The sequence below is a fragment of the Festucalex cinctus genome, chromosome 3 (genome assembly GCF_051991245.1).
Source record: "Festucalex cinctus isolate MCC-2025b chromosome 3, RoL_Fcin_1.0, whole genome shotgun sequence".
Classification (NCBI taxonomy): domain Eukaryota; kingdom Metazoa; phylum Chordata; class Actinopteri; order Syngnathiformes; family Syngnathidae; genus Festucalex; species Festucalex cinctus.
Genome location: NC_135413.1, coordinates 16,105,384 through 16,126,574, shown reverse-complemented (window position 1 = coordinate 16,126,574; position 21,191 = coordinate 16,105,384). Strand labels below are relative to the sequence as shown.

Here is a 21,191-nt window from a genome sequence, read left to right as displayed (position 1 = left end):
TTCTGAATTATAGCCCCTCATATCGTGGACACACTAATACAGCAATAAACAGCAGATTTCAATTGAAAAGATACAATCCATGGTTTATTACAGAAGAGTGATATCCAAATTATCTTATGTTACATTGTTTTTATACATTTCATTATGTTTTTTTTTTTTTTTAAACATGTAAACAAGAACAAAGTAAACCATGTGCCTAATACACTCATGTCACATCCTACCGCTGATCAAAATGTATGGCCTAACACTTCTGTGTCTGTCATCCACTTCTCAAGTAAATTCGACTCAAAGTTTTCAGCGAGCGCAACGTCAAGCTGTTATTACTAATCATTACAATACTCACATTGTGCTATTGCCAACAGCAGTGGGAGGCATTCGGGACACCGTTCTTTTCACTGCAGACACTTCATACTTGTGTGAAGGAGCTCATCCATGACAGTTTGGGGGTAACAGAACTCCAATTTAAGCAACTATTCCAAGCTGATCAACAGATTTAACAATTGTTCATGTGTTTGTTTTGAAATCTATGAATAAAATTCTCTCCCTCCACCAAACATGCATCTTGTCTGGCTTTCTAAAATCCTCAGTACTGAAAAACAAATGTGTTTGTGATATGTTTAAGACAAACTTACTGATGTTAGCGCTGCCCAAAAGGAGGCACTAAATCATGCAAACTGGACTGTACAAGGATTACAACATGCATAGATTTTCAATCTTCACATAGCAGGGAACCTGGACTAGCTTCCTAACGAGTAGTCTCTCTCTAGTGAACTTTTTATTTTTACTTAAAAGGAAATTGAATTAAAATCTTGCCGTTGTTTTTTAGAGTGGCCACTAACTAGAAAGAATTACCTTAATAAAAATAAATAAATAAAAAGCTTTAGGTGGGCGCATCATTGCAGATGCACCTCTTGATTGTATTGTAGAAAATATGTTTGAGAAGTTGATCATCAGCAAACATTCAGAGGACACCTGAGAAATGCAGACAGGACATCTGAGGGTGAGTACAAAAAGCAAAAAACAAAATAACAGGAAAATTAATAAATACATCATGATCCATATAGACACATCAAACGGCAACATAATTGGATTACATAATAGGAAAAAAAAACAGTAAGAAATGTTTGTTGTGTTGTAGTATTTAGCATTTTTATCACTCGTTTGCTTTGTGTAAATGTAAAATTTATTATGCAAAATTGTGGTTTATTTGTTTTAAAAATATCTCATCTACATGGAAGCGTTCCAATGCAGCTGTCATGACACACTTTGAGGTAAAAGTCAAAACACGAACATGTATACATGTCAAAATAAAAGATAAAAGATAACAACAGGATAGAAAAGCGTTTCAAGCAACAATAATGTTGTTGGACCGGCCTGGTGTTAGTTCTTGCATCTGTGATAACATTAAATCTTTCTTTCTTTCTTTCTTTTAATAATCGACATCCTTATTTCATCACTGTCGCAAAATGAACGCTAGAACTAAGATTGCGTAACACAGAAAGCATGTATGAATTGAGAATGGTACTTTTTGTAAAAATTTGAGCAGCAACGCAATCAACCTAGTGACCAAGTTTCTGATGACTGTTTCACTTGTATGAGTAGGCTAATGACTGGAAGTTAGACAATATATTTTTCTTTGTAATTTGGAGTGCCAGTGGTTTTGCCTCAAAATGTGTCACTCCTATTTTCCAAGTCGTAGTGGTCGGCAAAGACAATGACAGGCGGCTTTCCTTTGATGCGCCCAAATTTCGAAAACCTTCAGAACGATTAGCATCACAGCGGAGCTAAAAACCACAGCTGGCTGACTCTTCTCTTGAGAATAATTGTGTAAGTGCTTTTTTCTTTTCTTTTTTTGTGAGCGATTAACGGTGGCTCGATGTTCTTTGTGCAGTGAACATCCAAGCCACAGGTATGTCCAAATGATCCAAGTTTCAACCAAGCTCCAGCCCTTCCAATAACAAATGAAAAACAGGCCATGAGCGTAGAAAGGGGGAAAAGCAGATTTGCGGCTCCTGCGTGCATACGGCGCTCATAATGGGGGGCTTACGTTTCGACAGACGTTGTTGTTTTTTTTATTAGACCACAGTGGGTACCTTTGTGTGTGACTCACGTCCAAAACAAACCCACTCGGGAGCGTCTCAAAGGTTCTTCAGCCAAAAGAGTTGCGAGAGGAGAGAGGACTTGTTGCACTTGAAAAGCGCACGTGCAAGCACAAACAGGCACACGTGATGTCGGCGCACAACAACTGTAGGCACAATCATATCGCGAAAAGTTCACATCCTGCGAACTCAAGGCAGTCAAGCTCAGCAGTAGCACAACAAACAAACACACGCGCGCACGCGGCTCACACAAACCAGGCACCAAAGAAGGGACACGACAACAACGCTACCATGCACTTTCGAGGCTGCCGTAGACGATTCTCCATGATGAGTGCTGTTGCTTTACATCTTGCCACAAAAAGAGTATTCAGCATGCTTTGGAGGGCCGATATACAGTCGCAGGAACGTCGCCCGTTTCTATTTGGAAATGAGCGCTGAACCGCCGCGCTCAAACGAAAGACATGCAGAGGACCGCGCGAGACTGGCGAGTCCAAAGCTAACGAGGTGCTAGCTGCCACACAGAAAGAGAGTGCAAGATGGCTGACCAAGTGAACCGCTGCAGCCCTTCATCTGCATAGTAAACATTACAGTGGTAGTGTATAGAGGACCAAAACTGCCAAAATTAAAAATAAATAAATGACTACAAGTGGAAAAAACAAAACAAAAAACGGATATAAAAAATATCATTCAAACATTACATACAAAAACATAATATAAATTGAAATAAAAACAACAATAAAAGTAAAAATAAACACAAAAAAAAAAAAAATACAAATAAATATAAAAATAAGTGTCGGAATAAATACAAAAATTAAATATATAAATAGAATAAAATATGAATCAATACATAAAAATGCTCTGCTCTCAAATTTACTCACTGCTCTTGATTGATATTTAAATCTATTTATATATTTATTTAAGAATATATATATATATATATATATATATATATATATATATATATATATATATATATATATATATATATATATATATATATATATATATAGTTGTTTAATTTCTGAGATATATTTTTATATCCATTTTTATTTGTACTTTTAGTCATTTATTTATTTATTTAGTAATTTATTTATTTTTAATTTTGGCAGTTTTGGTCCTCCATATAGCGAGGCCATGACACACAGCAGAAGGGGGAAAGGGGAGGTGGCCGATGGATGGAGGAGGGTGGCGCCAACTTTGCGACAGATGGCAGCGAGGGAAGGAGTGTTCACGGTGAAGCAGCTTTAAAGTGGTAGGGGAGTGGGGGGGCGTCACGTGTGAAGTCTTTGGTGAATCTGCCGAACGTTAAACAGGCGGGCGTGGAGGGCTGCGCGGCGTTGGGCGGACACGTTGAGGGGTTCAAAAGTTAAGGCCACTCGTGGTGATAACGCAGTCCGTTCTTCTTGCGCTCCTTCTGCAGGTGCTCCAGCTCCGCCTCGTACATCATCTCCTGCATGAGGTACTTCTCCCTGCGCATTCGGTCACAAAGGTCCTTGGGCATGTCCGGAATGAGGTACGCGATGAAGGATTTGATGCCAAAAACCAGGTGCTGAGGAAAGGATTCACCAGTGTCAGATTACGCTTATTGTAGTAGAAAAGTCAACACGCCACATTCCCTTCGATCAACAGTGGCACCTCCATTTAACGAACCTAGAACTAACAGACTTTGGATTTTAACGGCCAGAAAATAGCAGAGGTAGGCGCATCGATAAATCTTGAGCATCCGTCACCCTTCCCGTCATCGTCAATCCGTCACTATTTCAAGACGAAACAAACTGTAATCATCAATTTATCATTCGTCAGTGACATGGGCGTCCGTCAATGTTTCCGTTATTCATCAGCAAAATGGCCATTCCGTCATTGACCGTCAGTACTGAACCGGTTATTGATGATGACGTTGTCGGACGAAAACACACTTCCGGCAATGCCTACTTTGTCGAAAGTTTCACAACAATCATTAAAGGGATACTTTACTTATTTCGCCATTTTTGGCAGTCAAACATTAATATTTTGTCTATAATTAATTTGACACTTTCATTATTTTTCATGTACAATTAGTACCTTTAAAAACACATTTTGCAACTTGCCGTCGACTGGAAATGACATCACAAGGGTAACCAATCACAGCTCAGCTTGTGAATGTCACATGACCAAACCTAGAAAACAGCTCAGCTGTGATTGGTTACCCTTGTGATGTCATTTTCAGTTGACAGCAAGTTGCAAAATGTGTTTTTAAAGGTACTAATTGTACATGAAAAATAATGAAAATATCAAATTTATTTTGACAAAATATTAATGTTTGACTGCCAAAAATGGCTAAATAAGTAAAGTATCCCTTTAACAGACAACCATTTTAAACCCCTCCAGTCTGTTAAATCAAGGTTCTGCTGTAATTTCTGTGTACAGGAACAATTTCTTCACTATTTCAGTTTTACTGTATTTGTTGGGCGTGGCTAAGCGGCAAGAGTTGCCTTTCCTCCACTAAATAAGAGCTTGAGCGCCTTTTGTTCACATCAGAGGTTATCCAATGCAATTATGACATACAGTTAAGATATGCCTACATCCCAAAACTGCATCTTCTCTTTGGATAGTCCACTGGTGTGACTGATATAGAGTGCATCGTTGTTCGCTGTGAGTGCACGCAGAGAAAGGTAGAGTGGCGTTGGGGAAAAAAACAAGTCTGAGTCGACAGAAAGGTGGGGACCGGGGCTGGTGTGGCCACTTTAGAGTGCCTCGTTGTCAAGTAGATCTATGGTATTTGAAAGTTGACAACATTGACAACAATCGACATACCTCAAAGACGATGATGAAGGCCAGTCTGGCAGCCAGGACGTGCCAGAACTGAAGAGTGAACTCGTACGGCACCTTGCTCCAGGGCGGGGCTCTGTAGTCGCGGTACCTGCAATATTCCGGATCACTGCTGTTCTTCAGCACGCTCATGTCGAACACGGACAGGCTGCTGTTCATGTAGCCTCGCAAACACCTGCGGAGCCGAAGCAGATGTTTAGCACACCGGAAGTGAAGTCACATCTTTAATAAAATAAAAAATCATACTCATCGTCGTGGCGGTACGCCCTGTCCACGCAGGGGCCATATTTGAAGGCATATACAAAGCGAGGGATGTAGTCTGAGGTGATGGCGATGACAAAGGCGTTGGTGATGACCGCGAGCACGCCGATGCCTTCAAGGATCCCGTGCCAGATACCTGAAAGATATTCCCAGCAGTGTTTATTTGAAAAACAATATTGGTTGTGCATAAGTTGCATATTTAAGAATCATTACTGTACATGTATCATTTGATATGTTTTAATGCTTTAAAAAAAATGGTGTCCACTACAGCTTGTGGAAAAATGTCTGCTAATATTAGCAGATTTTTGGCAATTTTTTCAAAACACATTCATAACAACATAAGGCAAAGATAATGACATAAAATAAAAAATAAAAAAATTGGCTGATTTTTCTGTTTGTTGTAAAATTAAACAAATACAAATATGTATTGTTGTAAGTTGTAACCATTTTGGAATTATATACTTATACTTATACTATATACTTATATACTTATACCTATATACTTATATATATTTTATTATATACTTTTTTTTTTTTTTTTAATTATTATTAATTGGCGGTTATCTGAGTTTTCTCTCCCAAATATCGGAATTGGCGTCTGCCTAAAAAAATCCACATCAGTCAGGCCCTACTGATTCTAATGACATTTAATTTATTCACAGTTACATAGAGTAACATTTAAATGAATAAAGCGGTCAAAAGCAGTCAATATTGAAGTGAAGTCAAACTTCCAAAATAGTTTATTTTATTTTATTTTTTCAAATAGAGAGACCATAACGGATGACTGAAACATACATAGCGATATTGGCCCCATCCCTATGTTTGTAATATAATGACACGTTTATATTTACAATGTTTAACAGTCTTCAAAATACACTTTAGATATGTGTACATATTCACATTCCTAAATTGCTTCCATCTCTTTAATATAAACATGCCAGACTGAGCATGAACAGAACATTTTAGGCACGTCAGAAAGATTTTCAGCTGTGTATGTTCTTGAAGGGGAAGTTTTTTTTGTTTTGTTTTTTAAAATAATATGTTATGAGCCATTTCCAATCACACCACCACACCAATCACCAATCACAGCGCAGCTGCAGAAAAGAGGTGAGCTCTGATTGGTTGTTGCCTGAGCAACATTGATGTCATCTTCAGTCGACAGCAAGTGTCAAAATGGCCGCCCACTGAGATGAATAAACGGCTGGATTTTGCTTCATAACTCATATTCCCAAAATATAATATTAATCAGATTGTCATGTTTAGAACATATTGTTGTCAAGAAATGTTTAAAGTTGACTCCCACTTTAATGACTGCTTTTCAAACAAAGTATTAGAAAACAGAGGAAATGGAGCTGGCTACATGTCGAGCTATGTTAAGAGAAATGTTCTAAATGTCAAATAAAAGAAGCGTGAAGGAAGTGTCAGAGAGATCCGTCTCACCGATATCTGTGGCCCGGGCAGGCATGGGTCTCCTCCACTGGGTGACGAACTTGTAGGCGTCCAGGCGGATCTCGATGATGTTGTTGAGCAGAGCCAGGAGCGGCGCCAGCGGGAACGCGGCTACGAAGATGGTGGTGAAGCCAAACTGGAGGACTGAGAGGAAACGATAGTTTGCTCAATTATGCGTTGACATTTTTCAGACAGGCAGGACAGTACGCAGTCAGATCCAGCAGCCATTTTGCATTTTATTTAATGGAGCTTAACTTCAACTATATTGGCAAAAAGACTTTCAGACTTCAAATTCACCGCCAAGGGCCAGCTAACATGCCCACAATAACATCCTCCGATTGGTTGGTCAGTGCAAAACTCTTCCAGCTAAGAAAAAAATGTTAATAACAAGCTCAAATATGCCCTAAAGTAAGTTTTATATTATGTAAAAATTTCAATCAATTGTCAATTATTAAATTAAGGAAAAAAAACTTTACTAATAAAAAGGTACCACTTATTTTAAAGGGATACTTTACTTATTTAGCCATTTTTGGCAGTCAAACGTTAACATTTTGTCTAGAATAAATGTGATATTTTCATTATTTTTCATGTACAATTAGTACCTTCAAAAACACATTTTGCAACTTGCAGTCAACTGAAAATGACATCACCATGTGCTCAGGACTCAGGTAACCAATCACAGTTCAGCTTGTGAATGTCACATGATCAAACCTAGAAAACAGGTGAGCTGTGAATGGGCATTACCTGAGCCCTGAGCACATGTGATGTCATTTTCAGTCGACAACAAGTGACAAAATTGTTTTTTTTTAAAGTATTACCGGTAATGTATGTGAAAATAATGAAAGTATCCAAATAATTATAGACAAAATATTAACTTTTTATTTTTTGCTATACTCTGCTAAATAAGGGAAGTATCCGGGGCGGCACGGTGGTTGAGTGGTTAGCACGTCCACCTCCCACTTCTGAGGACTTGGGTTCGAGTCCAAGCTCCGGCCTTCCTGGGTGGAGTTTGCATGTCCTCCCCGTGTCTGCGTGGGTCTTCTTCGGGTATTTCGGTCTCCTCCCACATTCCAAAGACATGCATGGCAGGTTAATTGGGTGTTAATTGTCCCTATAGGTGTGAGTGTGAGCATGGATGGTCGTTGGGCTCTGTATGCCCTGCGATTGGCTGGCGACCAGTTCAGGGTGTACCCCGCCTAGTGCCCATAGCCAGCTGGGATAGGCTCCAGCACCCCTGTGACCCTTGTGAGGAATAAGCGGTCAAGAAAATGGATGGATAGATAGAAGTGAAGTATCCCTTTAAGTAAACATTTCTTACATAACAGAATTTCTTGCTTATAATCAACAATTTTTATTCAATCTTTTTCTAATTTTAAGACCAGTCACTGTTTTAAAGGGGCTAGATTTATAAATTAATGTTAAGAATTTTTGCCAAGCAAATTTTGCTTACCCAACTGGCAGATTTTTTGCTTAAAAAAAAAAAAAAGTCTAAATTTGAGGACATTTTTGCTTATTTGTAGTATGGCTTTTTTTTCAGTGTATATGAACAGCATAATTAAGCACATGTTTTCCATACAAACGTATTAAAGAAGAGGACTTCCCATTGATATCCGTTAACTAACGCATTGAGTCTGGATGGCCTTGGAGATCACGATCAATACTGACAACAACACTGTACAATGAATGTAATGCAATGAATCACCCATTTCAAGGTACTCGTCCACGAGGCCGTGCGCGTTCATGGGCTGCAGGTTCCAGTCTCGATCCCACTGAGGTAGCTGACTTTTGTTCTCCACGTTCTGCCCTGCACCGCCACCACTTTTTTTCATCTTCCTCCGGGACCACCAGTTCTGCAGCAAACTGAGATAACGACACGTATGCAAGGCGGCCGGAGGAGTACAATCAAAATAAAAACAATCGAATACTTACGGGTAACCAAGCTCCATGAAGTTATTCCAGATTTGCTTGAAAAACATGATGACGCCCATTTGCAGGCACAGATCAATCAAGCAGCCACTCGGATGACACTTGAATAAAGATAATAATCAAATTAATTAAAAGGAATATGATTAAACTTGTATTACTATTTCCTGCCTTGTATTCAAAATCATTTAAAATCCCGGGTGAGAAAAAACTCATCATTTTAATGAGGGTCTTATTTAATGGATGGATGATCTGTTGAGTCAACGCAAATGAGACTTTCATCGCAAGGATATCTTGAAAAAACAGAATTTGAATCGCAAGCTGGAATAATCACCCACTTAATTTAAGATGATGCTCGCTCGCTCGCACTCACCTCCTCCAGTCGCCACCGATTAAAGAGTTTATTGTATTTTCCAGGTCTGCCAGCAAACCTAAACAGATTGAGACCGGCAACATTAGGCGAGAAATTCAATTAGAGGAAAACTAATTAACTCTTGAGTGGGAGAGAACGACACTCAATTAGGGTCAAATCAAAACATGGGTTTTAAAATCTGCGAGAAGATTGTGAATATGAAATTTCATTTTCTACAGAAATGTACGTGAATGCTAAGAATTTGATTAGTGTGAAATATGGGTCATATTAATTGAGCTACAAAAGGAGCTTTGACTCGATTCAAACCCCCAACCTCACACCTACACTGTAAAAAATGTCTGTAGAATTAACAGTGAATTTCTGTCAAAAAAATCGTCATGTTAAAAAAATGTAAAAACAAAACAATGTAGCACTGTGTAATTTACATTCATGTTGTAAAACTCCAAACACGACTGTTGAACTGACAGTAATAAAATAAAAAAAAAATATATATATTTTTTAAATTCACGAATTATAGTATTTTAAACACAGATATGCTGTAAAACAAAAAAAAACATTGGGACACAGTTAAAATTACATCATAGCAGTGTTAGAACAACTTTTTTTGTCATTAGGTGCTTTGGCACATTTTGTTATACCAAAAGAAACATGCATTTTACAAAGTCATATTACAGATAAGAATAATTCGATATACAGTTGAAACCATGCAAATATAAAGGTTAAACTAAGGTTAAAAAAAACAACAACAACAACTTAACTGTATTATGTTCACTTAAAGTTGATATACTGTAGACCTAATTATTACTTGCAAATTCAATAGTTCTTTACTGATAACAAGAACAGGGTGGCATGGCTCAGTGGTAGAATGGTCATCTTGCAACCCTGAGGTTGTTGGTTCAATCCCAGTGCAGTAAGTATGAATGTGTCGAAGATCCATGTGCAAGATAATGACACTCCAGTTGTTACTGTTGCTGTGTAATCAATGAGTAGTCAAAATGCAAAGCACTTTTTTGGGCCTTGTAAGGTAGGAAAGCGCTATACAAATGAAGCACCAGCACATTGATAAAAAAAAAAAAAATGTACTGTTTATTGTACATTAAATACCAGTCAAACGTGCAAGTTGTTATGTAAAGTTGTTTACATTTGCACTGTATTTTAAACTGTCAGTTTTTTTCCCGTAAAAAGTTTTTTTTTTTTTTTTCTCCCCAGTCATGACACCAGTTCAAACATAACCTAATATTGTTTTTATGAATCCATTTATATTATATTAGCATTCATTCCTATGAATCGTCAAGTGCAGAAGAGTTACACAATTATCCATCTAATGGAAACGTTTTTTTGGACTTTCCACTGGAAATATGCCGCCACATGCAAACCTAGCGTGAGTTCTTGAATATTTTTGTTCAAATAGCTATACATTGAGAAGGGAAAGGAAGGTCGTTTTGGCAGATCTACTGACACAGGATTTGGAAAGTAAACACTTTGCATGATCCAACATTTCTCCATGCGCCGTAAAAACAGGAAATGTGATTCATGGCAACTGGCCTACCTTCCCAAGAAGAATGCAATGTAGAACGTGGAACTGTTCAAGTTTACAAACTGGAAGAGGAACATCTTGAGAGCAAAACTGTTCTCCCATTCAGACTCTGTCCTTGGATGCTCTGCAGGGGGATGAGGCAGGGAAAAAAAAAATAAAAATAAAGGCTTGGCAACCATCTGGGATAACAATGCTACAAAGTGGACTGTGCTTACCTAAATTTGTTAGCAAATAGGCCACTTTTTCATACACCTGGCAAACAACGTCAGTAAAGAGAGAATCAGTGACAATGATAAGAAGCAGGAGAAAAATCTGACTGTCCGTGGATGTGACATTCCCGGAATAATCTCACAGAACATTCTCTGGCCTTCAATATGTAAACACGGCGGATGATGATGATGATGATGATGATGATGATGATGCGCCTGTCCAGACACCCACCACGTTGAGCGACATGATGATCATGAAGTTGATGCAGACGCCAGTGCCAGAGGTGGCAAACTGCCAGTTCTTCTTGACAAAATGCCAGTTGAAAGAGGCAAACTTCTCCATGGCGATGAGACGGAAAACCACCACGGCAAACACGGCTGTCAGGACCAGCGAAATCTAAGTAGAGAACATTTGAAAAAAATGAGACAGACAGTAAACAGATAATGGGCAAAAAGGTTGATCATTGTTTTCCAAAGTAAAACCAGATGAAACAAATGTTTTATTTTGATTCAAGACAAAATAATCAGTCTGTTTTAATGGATGGAGGACGACAGAAATGTCAAAATATTTAATGTTGGGAGGCGGAAATTTTGAGGATATAGACAATTTAATGTAAACAAGGTTTCCCAACATTTGATCAAAAATAAAAACAATTATTGAGTAATTTTATAGTCGATTAGTTGCTGATTAGTCTCAGATTTGCAACATCTTTTTTTTTTAAATTACAATATATATATATATATATATATATATATATAAAACAAAACTTCTATGTAATTGAAATGTTAAAAACTTTTAAATTACTTTGTTCTAAGTTCAAACGAAAACAAAAAGTGCAGGAAGGTCCAAGGGTCTGCAACATCTCATCTAATGGAAAATTTAAATAAATAAATAAATAAATAACGCGTATGTGGTTTGCACCTTTTTGCGGATTTTTTTTTTAATGTTGAGAGATTACATACAGTATATTTTTAAAACAACATTTTGGGTTTTTTTTTGTGGTGACATCCCGGGTTGTTTTTTTGTTTTTTTTGTTTGCGTGTGTTTTTTTGAAGATTTTTTTTGGGTTCAATTAAAAAATAATTAAAAACAAACATTTCCCAATGCATTTCTAATGTTCATCAATTACAAGTGGCCCTATAGTTCCTTCAAATTTACAAAGTTTTCAATTAAACCCTCATCAGCCGTAAAAAAAAAAAAAAAAAAAAAAAAGTTCCTAGGGTCATATTAAGTTAATGAAAATGTAAATGAATAAATAAATACATAAATAAATAAATACATAAATAAATAAATAACATGGGCCCCCATACTTGCGGTTTGCAAGTATTTGGTTTGCACTTTTTTGAAGATTTTTTTTTAAATATTAAAAACATATTTTTGAAATATTACACACAGTATATTTTAAAACAACATTTTTTGTGGGGATATCCCTGTTTTTTTTTTTTTTTTTTTTTTTTTGCGTGTGTATTTTTGAAGATTATTATTTTTTTTGTTCAATTAAAAAATACAAACCAACATTTCGCAATGCATTTCTAATGTTCATCAATTTCAAGTGTATTTTCCCCTGCAGTTCCTTCAAATTTACAGTTTTCAAATTAAATCATCAGCCGTAAAAAAAAAAAAAAAAGAAAGAAAAAAAGAAAGAAAAAAATCTGTTGTCGATATGTGTCAAAGCGGCCTATCTCTTATTAAAATTGTTCAGAAATAAAACTTCCGAGAATTACTATACAGTACAAGCTTATTTTTCTTTTGTGCCATGACATTTTGTCCAGCAGGGGGTGATGTGATGCCACAGCTGGCACATCAGATCGCTCGAGTGGCAGCACACAGAATAACACAGTCACTGTGAGTGGAAAAGACCCCAATGGGCAGATTATTGAGAGATCAAAGGGTTTACCATGAAGAATATTCCGGACACAGACACCATGAGCCGGCTGAGTTTGTCTGACAGGGGCTGGAAAGGTTCTGGCTTGCCAGATATGGGATTGACTCGCTCCACTCTGGAATATTTGGCTTCAAACTGAGGCCGCAGCTCCTCCTGATGGACGACACACATTCCTCTTATGAACTATTGAACTGCAGATGCTTTTAGCAGAACACAATTACGGTGTCATGTTTAGACGAGGCACAGCGCAAAAATGGAGAGGAAATCATAAAAGATCTCTAGTTGAGGCTCCTGCTGACCTACCTCCTCCTCCTCCCAGTCAATGAGATCCCAGTCGTAAGTCAGCTCGGCCCTCCTCCGCTTCCAGAACTCCAGGAAGACGGTGGCTGCGGGGGATCCATCACATTATTGATCAGCAACACAAGTCGGACTGCTAATTGTGGGTGGAATCAAAGGGAACATCCCCAAATACAAAGCAGTCATTACTGATGCGCATTACAGCCTCTAGCTCGCATATGTTCAGTCCTTGGTGAAAGAAAACATCCACTGTTTCATCCTAAATCTCCTTTGATGGAAAAGGATCAATTTTTACGTTCAAGCATTCAATGGGTACAATTGTGCTGTCTGGAGCGCAATGTTGCTTTTGTTCGATGCTCGATTGTGTTGATACGAGCGCACCAAAACAGTGATGATGTCGGTTTTTCTGTTGTGTACTCTGGATAAGTCAGGATATAGCAAAAAATAAAAATGATACAGTGCATACACCAGCCACAATATGAGGTCCTCTTCTTTCACATCCTAAAAACATCCAAAACAAAAGTTGTTGGAAAACGTCTGCTATTACAAAAATGACTCTAAGAGAGGTTTTCATTTAACGTTTGTTATTGCAGTGTTAACATTTGACAGAAATTGCCAAAGATGTATCATATTTACAGGTACCTACTTAAATACAGGGGATATAAAAAGTCTACACACCCCTCTTCAAATGACAGGTTTTTATGATTGAAAAAATAAATAAATAAAAAAGCTTTTCCCTTCATTAATACCAATAGTCTAGGTGCCAAACCCAAGGCCCGGGGGCCAGATGCGAGCCTCCACTTTATTTTGTGTGGCCTGCTGAAGCAAGCTTTATGCGTCAACTTGCATGATACTTATTAAAATCACAACCAAAGTGTCTTAATGTCACATGTAGAAAGAACAAGTGATTTTTGTTACCAAGCCCTTTTTTTACAGTAACCCCATCATCCATCCATCCATCCATCCATCCATCCATCCATCCATCCATCTGTCCATCCATCCATCCATCCATCCATCCGTCCATCCATCCATCCATCCGTCCATCCATCCATCCATCCGTCCATCCATCCATCCATCCATCCATCCATCCATCCATCCGTCCATCCATCCATCCATCCATCCATCCATCCATCCGTCCATCCATCCATCCATCCGTCCATCCATCCATCCATCCGTCCATCCATCCATGCATCCAGCCATCTATATATCCATCATCTATCTAGACATCCATCTATATATCCATCCATCCATCCATCCATCCATCCATCCATCCATCCATCCATCCATCCATCCATCCATCCATCCTCATCATCATCCATCCATTATCCATCCATCCATCCATCTACATATCCATTATCTAAACATCCATCTATATATCCAAATTATCCACCCACCCATCCATCTGTCCGTCCGTCTGTCCATCCATCATCCATGCATATCCATCCATCCATCATTATCCATCCGTCCATCCGTCCATCCATCCATCCATCCGTCCGTCCGTCCGTCCGTCCGTCCGTCCGTCCGTCCGTCCGTCCGTCCGTCCATCCATCCATCCATCCATCCATCCATCCATCCATCCATCCATCCATCCATCCATCCATCCATCCATCCAAAAATGTTTCATAGTCAAAATGGAGCATTGTATAACGTTTTGATTTGATGCAATTCTTATACTACATTGAACAGGGTTACCTATGGTCATGGCCAGCGTGTGTCATACCTATTTTGACTTCAAAAGCACTAAAAGCATGCAAGCAACAACTTTGATGGCTGTTAAATATGTTGAGGTTTAATATAACTTGACCCACTTTTTTTTAAGAGACACAAAAGCGCACTACATTGGTTCCCCTGGGCGAAACAATGCTTAACAGACGCACACACACACACACACACACACACACACACACATCAGACCTCAAGTGCACTGCAGTACTGCCTAGTTTGGTCTACTCTGCCAAAAGCCTTCATGCTGAATCCTGAGCTACCGCCACAGTCAGCTAGCCGGAACCTCTTTGGGCTCTCCAGCTCGCCACTGCCTTCATTTAGCCCAAACATACAGAACACTACGTGCCAAGTGTTCCCTCTGGTCTCAGGCTATTGTTTTTCACATTGGCAGAAAGATGGATGACAGCCAGAAACTGTGGAAACAGTCAGAGTCCACAACACAATGACGATGTAGCTGGGAAAGCAGCAATATACCATCCTCCTCCTCCTCATCATCATCATCATCATATGTATACAGTACATAACAGTTTACACAGCAGATTGTATACATACAATGTAAGAAACAGCATGGACCTACCCCAAATAGCCATGAAGATAGCGAAGAAAACAGTGCCACCGTTGTCAAACAGATGGGTCACCTTGACACACAACAGAGGTTTCCATCAAACACACAGTCTTGACAAGCAAAATTAATATTCACACTCATCGGACACAACATTAATCACATGCCATTTAATTACCAGTACATCCATAGAAAATTAAACAATTCTACAAAAATTTACATTGATAATACAGCTCATTTCTATTATCGAGACTGATAACCAAGGTGAAGTGCTGTAGTATTAGTTTTCATTTGTTTCTTTGTGAGCAATGGCCTGCCAATGATCCAAATGGTGCGATGGTTTGCAGTGGTGCGGAACCGCACTGCATCATATTGATTTATTTTGCCTTTCTCTTGTCTCAATTAAGGTAAATAAGAGGGTCAGTTCTTGCAGGGCATTGTACGCTCACAACCTAAGTGAAAAGCAATTAACTATGACCCCAGATAGACAATTGGTCTGTCCAAGTGGGTGATTGGAGACATACCAACACCTACAGCGCATGCCTTAAGTCAGTCATGCAGATTTACATGCTTCCACAAAGTTCACAAAGGGTAGTCAACCTAAAACTTTTCTTGACAATAATAATATGTACTAAGCACACCCTTTAGTTAAACACAGCATTCTGATTAATATTGTGTTTGCGGAATATGAGTTAAACAGCAAAATCCACGTTTTTAGCCATCTAGGGGCGGCCATTTTGCTGTCAACTGAAGATGACATCACAATTTTTCAAGTAAGGTAAGGACCAATCACAACTCAACTGTTTTCTGAGTTTGGTCATGTGACATTTTCAAGCTAAGCTATGATTGGTCGTTATCTGAGTACTAAGCAACCGTGATGTAATATTCTTTGGACAGCAAGTAACAAAATGGCCGCCGCCTGACAAGGATAAAAAGGGGTGACTTTAGCAATATGCCATATTCCACAAGCGCAATATTCATATGAATGTTGTGTCTAGACTAGTTGGCATGCATAGAACATGTTATTGTAAAGAATTTTCTTTAGTTGACTTCTTAAAGGCACGGTATTCCGTTTTCACTCAGGAAAATGCACTATGTAAATACAGGATGTATACACATGAACTCCTTCTCAGTCTACACCTCTGGGCTTCTGTTAATGTGTGGTGGTGATTTTTTCCTAAACCCCCACCACCCCAGTCTGTATTTTGACATTTTGTGTTTGTTTTGTCAACAGCGGGACGTTTCTGTCACACATGTAGCTTGTGTGAGTGAGTGAGTGAGTGAGTGAGTGAGTGAGTGAGTGAGTGAGTGAGTGAGTGAGTGAGTGAGTGAGTGAGTGAGTGAGTGAGTGAGTGAAAAAAAAATCCGTGCGTGCTGTCAAGTTGCCGCGGGAGTGACGTCATGCAGCCGACAAATACCCCCCCCCTACGATTGGCTGGAGGGGTAAACAACTGTCTGTCCACAGAAACGTCCCGCTGTTAACAAAACAAACAAAATGGCAAAATACAGGCTGGGGTGGTGGGGGTTTATGAAAAAAAATCACCACCACACATTAACAGAAGCCCAGAGGTGTAGACGGAGAAGGAGTTCATGTGTATACATCCTGTATTTATATAGTGCATTTTCCTGAGTGAAAATGGAAGACCGTGCCTTTAAATAGTATAATTAGTGTAATATCGTTAGAACAAATCAGTATAGACAAATGGATGGATGGATCTACGTTGAAGAGGTTTTTTCTTTATTTTTTCTTTCAGGTTTCCTGGCACCAATTCAGTGGCCAAGTTGCCAATAGCTACATTTTAGCTTTTTGGTTTGACTGCATTTGAAAAATCTACCCTCAAAAAACTTGTGATATGGTTTTTAGTGTAGAATTTTGAGGGGGGAAAGAAATGTAATACATTTAGAAATAAGCCCATAACGCAATAAAACGGGAAAAAAAGCAATGTGAATATTTTGCAGATTAACTGCTAACTGGATCTAGTGGCACCAAACTGTATTTTAATGAATAAATTGTAATTTTTGAACAAATACTGTAGTAGACCTTTGCAAAGACACAGCTGTCACTCAGATTCCACGGCTTACAGGTCTCCTCACACATTGGACACATCGTGATTGTGGTTGCTTCGCAAATTTCTTTACTAGAAGGACAAACAGATAGTTCAGTTAGAAAACATAATGTGAACTGTATGCACACTCACTGTTGTAACCCCAGGCTGTGCCACCTGACCTGACTTGGCTGGAGTCCATGGTGAAGAGGCCGTAGAGGAAGACAAAGACGCCAACCAGAGCAGCGGGAATCAACATGCCGGTGTACCAACCCAACCATGCAAAGTAAAGACCGATTTTCTCTCCAAAGTAGCGCCTGACAGCCACAGACAAGAAAAGACAGCGCCTGCTATTACAAATGAGTCTCATTAAGCAGGTTTATTGAGATGTGTTGTGCAATATGATGCAGTGATGAGAACCAGAGCTCTTTAATTCGGTTTTCAGATGTGTACAAACCACTAAAAAGTGTGTGTGTGTGTCGGCAACATATGCATATACTACAGAGAAGAGTAATAATGCTGATAATCCTGCCAATTTGCAAAAACAAAAAGAGGTAAAGTACAGTAAAATGAGGCTTCAAAATGGTGAAAAAACATTTTCTCAGCCCTCAAACATTGTGGGAGTGTCCAGTGAATGCATCAAAACCTTGCCCACTCGGCTGTCAATCAAATTCCACTTCTGCAACCTAGAAAAATGGATGCTAGTTGTCCTATCATCTTTCTTATACCTAAAATATAATTCCCTAAAAGTCTCCAGGGGCTGCAATATATCCAGTGGTCATGTGGCTTTTCAACAGTGTGACAACGAGGCACTCTTATGCAGTTTCTGCATACTGGTTGTCACGTGACTTTTTTTTTTTTTTCCCCCTTGCTTTCTCTGTCTTCTTTTTGTGACATGCGTGCACTCACTGTCAACAATGAGGCACTCTAAAGCGGCAACACCAGTAGACTATCCAAAGGGGAGAAGCATTTTTGGGGTGCAACCATAGCTAGCTAGTTAGCTATCTTCAATCAACAGACTTGTCTGATAAACTTTAATAACCTCATTAAAATACTTTGAAATTCAAATATTTGCATCTATAGGGTTTGTTAAAAAAATGGCATTTGAGTAAGGTTTACAAATTTGTAATATTCTAATTATGACGTATAATGTTTCAATTCACTTAAAAAATGCACATTTTCTTTTCAAGTGATCAAATTTGGTGCCTATCAAGAGGTACTGTTCTGTTTTTGGCAACTGTTCCTCTTACGGTTCTAACCCAAGTCATGAAGTACTTTGCGGAGGAGGAAAGCGAAGAGGAAACTACTCCTGTTTAGTGTAGATAATGCAGATGGCGAGAATGTTGGTCTCATTCTCATTCCACTTTGCAGGGGTTTACGGAGGCGCTTTCAAAACCTGCAGTGTTTGATAAATGAATCTGTTCACACAACTGATTAAACCCTACGAGGCAGTGTAGACAGGAAAACTAGGTTACTCATTGTCTCTCACTTCTTCAATGTATTTAAAGCCAAGCTGTGGATCATAATTAGGACACACAATCTCATGCGAGGGAAACTAACGAGTCACCTCATCCAAAAGCCGAGTACCTGATGAGGTCCAGAGGCTGGTACTTGTACCAGATCCCCCAGCGAGCCCAGCGCTCATAAAGCAGGTGCCTGTGATTTTGGGCACCATGCGTCTTGATGGGATGTCTGCTCTTGTATCCACCCTGGTGAGAAAAACAGAACACATAAGAAGGAACTTTTTTTTTTCAGCACAAATTTCACACTTCTTACCTCATGTGGAGGAAAGGCAGCCTCATATGTGTTGTTTCCCAATAACCGATTGATACCTGCAGATTACAGTTTCAATCAGTCAAGAAGTGAGCTTCTGAGGTGTATTTAAACAAAGCTACTCCTCTACATTAACAATTTATCAGCATATGCAAGTCTTAAGCTCATGAAAGGCGTTAATATAATATGAATTTTCAATAGCTGCCCACACTTGAAAATAACCCACTAGCCACTGCTTTTATTTGAACCCGTGCCATCATTTATGCACGTTGTAAAATCCAGAAATGAACACGACGCTGTACTGTACTGTGTGAATCACATTTATGCAGTGAGTGTCACGCCCTAGATGGAAAGCAAGCAAAATGAAGCGGACTTTATTCAAATATTCATGTGGCATCAGCTGAAGCTTAGATTAGCAAAGCTAATGCTAATGCTAAGCTAATGCTAATCAATTCATTACAGAAGCTTGTGACAGGACAATAATAACATAGGAGTCCATCCATCCATCCATCCATCCATCCATCCATCCATCCATTTTCCTAACCGCTTTGCCTCACTAGGGTCGCGCGGGTGCTGGAGCCTATCCCAGGTGGCTCCGGGCAGTAGGCGGGGTACACCCTGAACTGGTTGCCAGCCAATCCAGGATAATATCGGAGTGTGTTTTAATTTTTTATTTTTTTTTATTTATTTATTTTTTTTAAAGACATATAGGTCCACATTATTGAACAGTAGGTATGTAACGATAAGGGCAATATCGTGATATTAAAACTGCCAAAATATCGTCGTTGTCATGTTCACAACATTTAAAAGCAACACATCTGTTAAAAAAGTCAGGTTGATTTCCATTTGTGCAGTTATAGCACCCTCTGGTGGCTATTTTTTAGTGCAAATAAATTTTCATTAGGGATGATTTGGCCCTTCTTTGTTTAAAATCCACGCTATTGGTCAGATGAAGGGGAACGTAATATGCCTGTGAACCAAGTCAATATGTGGAGGAACTCAATGTGTGCGTGCATTAACAAGTAAGCGCCTCAATATTATTATTAGAGATCATTGGTGGTTTATATGCATTGCTGTTATGTACAAAAGCACAATATTGTGCTTTTTTTTTCTTAGTATGAGCTCTTTTTTTTTTTTTTTTTAAATATTGTGACCTTTTTTAAATATCACCAACCTCTCCACAATATCATGATAATTATCGTATCCTGAGCTTCATATCATGATAAGATCGTATCGTGATGTTTGGATATCGTTACATCCCTATTGAACAGCATTGTTAATTAAATATCCAAAGGCTGAACATCACCTAATGTGCCCAGTGAGTACATCTAATAAGTGCTGAGTGACCCTGAAAATCTGCCAAAAGGCGGTTAATGCTGATTGGTCTGGACTGGGCTCGTAAAACTGACAATACATTCTTATCGTAGCGGACATCAGCATGCTTATGAGAAAACATAATGGCTAATAAATATTAGTGGAGGGAACACTCAGTGGTGTTGTAAATAAGGCTGTAGCAAAATTCACCAGGGTGCGCCACGATCATGGTTTCATTAAGTGTTAACAACACTTAAGTTGCTGCCGTGTGGTTTCGGTGACACGCAGGCAGAATAAAAACAGAAAACATTAAGACAGAATAAAACAAGATTTATTATGCCCTTTTTATTATAGCAACGTATGCTTGGTGATGATTCTAAGATGCTGAATACTAAAGTTGATGTTGGCCTCATACCCATTTTTAACTTTCCATCCTCATACTTAGTGCGCTGCAGGACATGGTGGACGATTCTGCTTCTGGTCGAGTTGGAGAAGAAGGTCTCTCTGTTGTTGATAGTGAAGCTGGGTGGGAATGAATGGCACAATCCGTTAGCTACCGTCCATTTCAGAAGATATCAGTATTATCCAAGACCATTAGCAACTAATTTCACGCTTAAGATGTTTGATTAACTAATTTGTCTGGGGCCCTTAAATGACTAACACCCCAAACCATGACCCGTTACAAACAAGTGAAGCAAACAGGCAGCAATTCAGATGTACTTGAGTGTCTGCATATTTAACATAGGAGTGACTCGATGTCTTACTGATGCATGCGTGCTCGACTAAAAGGGGCAGTGTAGCAGTCGGTCTCCTCCAGGTCAGGCAGCGCCTCTTTGTCAAGCTTCATGGGATTTCTGGGAAGCCAGCTCTTGATCTGACGACATCTCAGATGAAAGCGGCTGCGCAGATGGAGCACAGCAGGACGGGATT

At 39.0% G+C, this 21,191-nt stretch overlaps 1 protein-coding gene across 3 annotated transcripts in view; it reads right to left on the bottom strand.

The window, feature by feature from the left end:
• Positions 1-3,113: 3,113 nt before the first annotated feature.
• ano3 (anoctamin 3) overlaps positions 3,114-21,191 on the bottom strand; it is a 37,709-nt gene continuing 19,631 nt past the window's right edge. For all 3 annotated transcript variants that reach the window (XM_077516086.1, XM_077516084.1, XM_077516087.1), the window contains exons 7-25: positions 21,026-21,160; positions 20,677-20,783; positions 18,951-19,006; positions 18,762-18,883; positions 17,357-17,491; positions 17,171-17,267; positions 15,145-15,205; positions 12,849-12,931; positions 12,558-12,698; positions 10,892-11,056; positions 10,666-10,702; positions 10,463-10,574; positions 8,914-8,971; positions 8,547-8,644; positions 8,320-8,477; positions 6,609-6,761; positions 5,154-5,304; positions 4,893-5,082; positions 3,114-3,648 (exon numbers count right to left, since the gene is read on the bottom strand). In XM_077516086.1, coding sequence (XP_077372212.1) covers positions 3,466-3,648; positions 4,893-5,082; positions 5,154-5,304; positions 6,609-6,761; positions 8,320-8,477; positions 8,547-8,644; positions 8,914-8,971; positions 10,463-10,574; positions 10,666-10,702; positions 10,892-11,056; positions 12,558-12,698; positions 12,849-12,931; positions 15,145-15,205; positions 17,171-17,267; positions 17,357-17,491; positions 18,762-18,883; positions 18,951-19,006; positions 20,677-20,783; positions 21,026-21,160 — 2,242 coding nt within the window. In that variant the 3' untranslated portion in view covers positions 3,114-3,465. The remainder of the gene's footprint in view (positions 3,649-4,892; positions 5,083-5,153; positions 5,305-6,608; positions 6,762-8,319; positions 8,478-8,546; positions 8,645-8,913; positions 8,972-10,462; positions 10,575-10,665; positions 10,703-10,891; positions 11,057-12,557; positions 12,699-12,848; positions 12,932-15,144; positions 15,206-17,170; positions 17,268-17,356; positions 17,492-18,761; positions 18,884-18,950; positions 19,007-20,676; positions 20,784-21,025; positions 21,161-21,191) is intronic.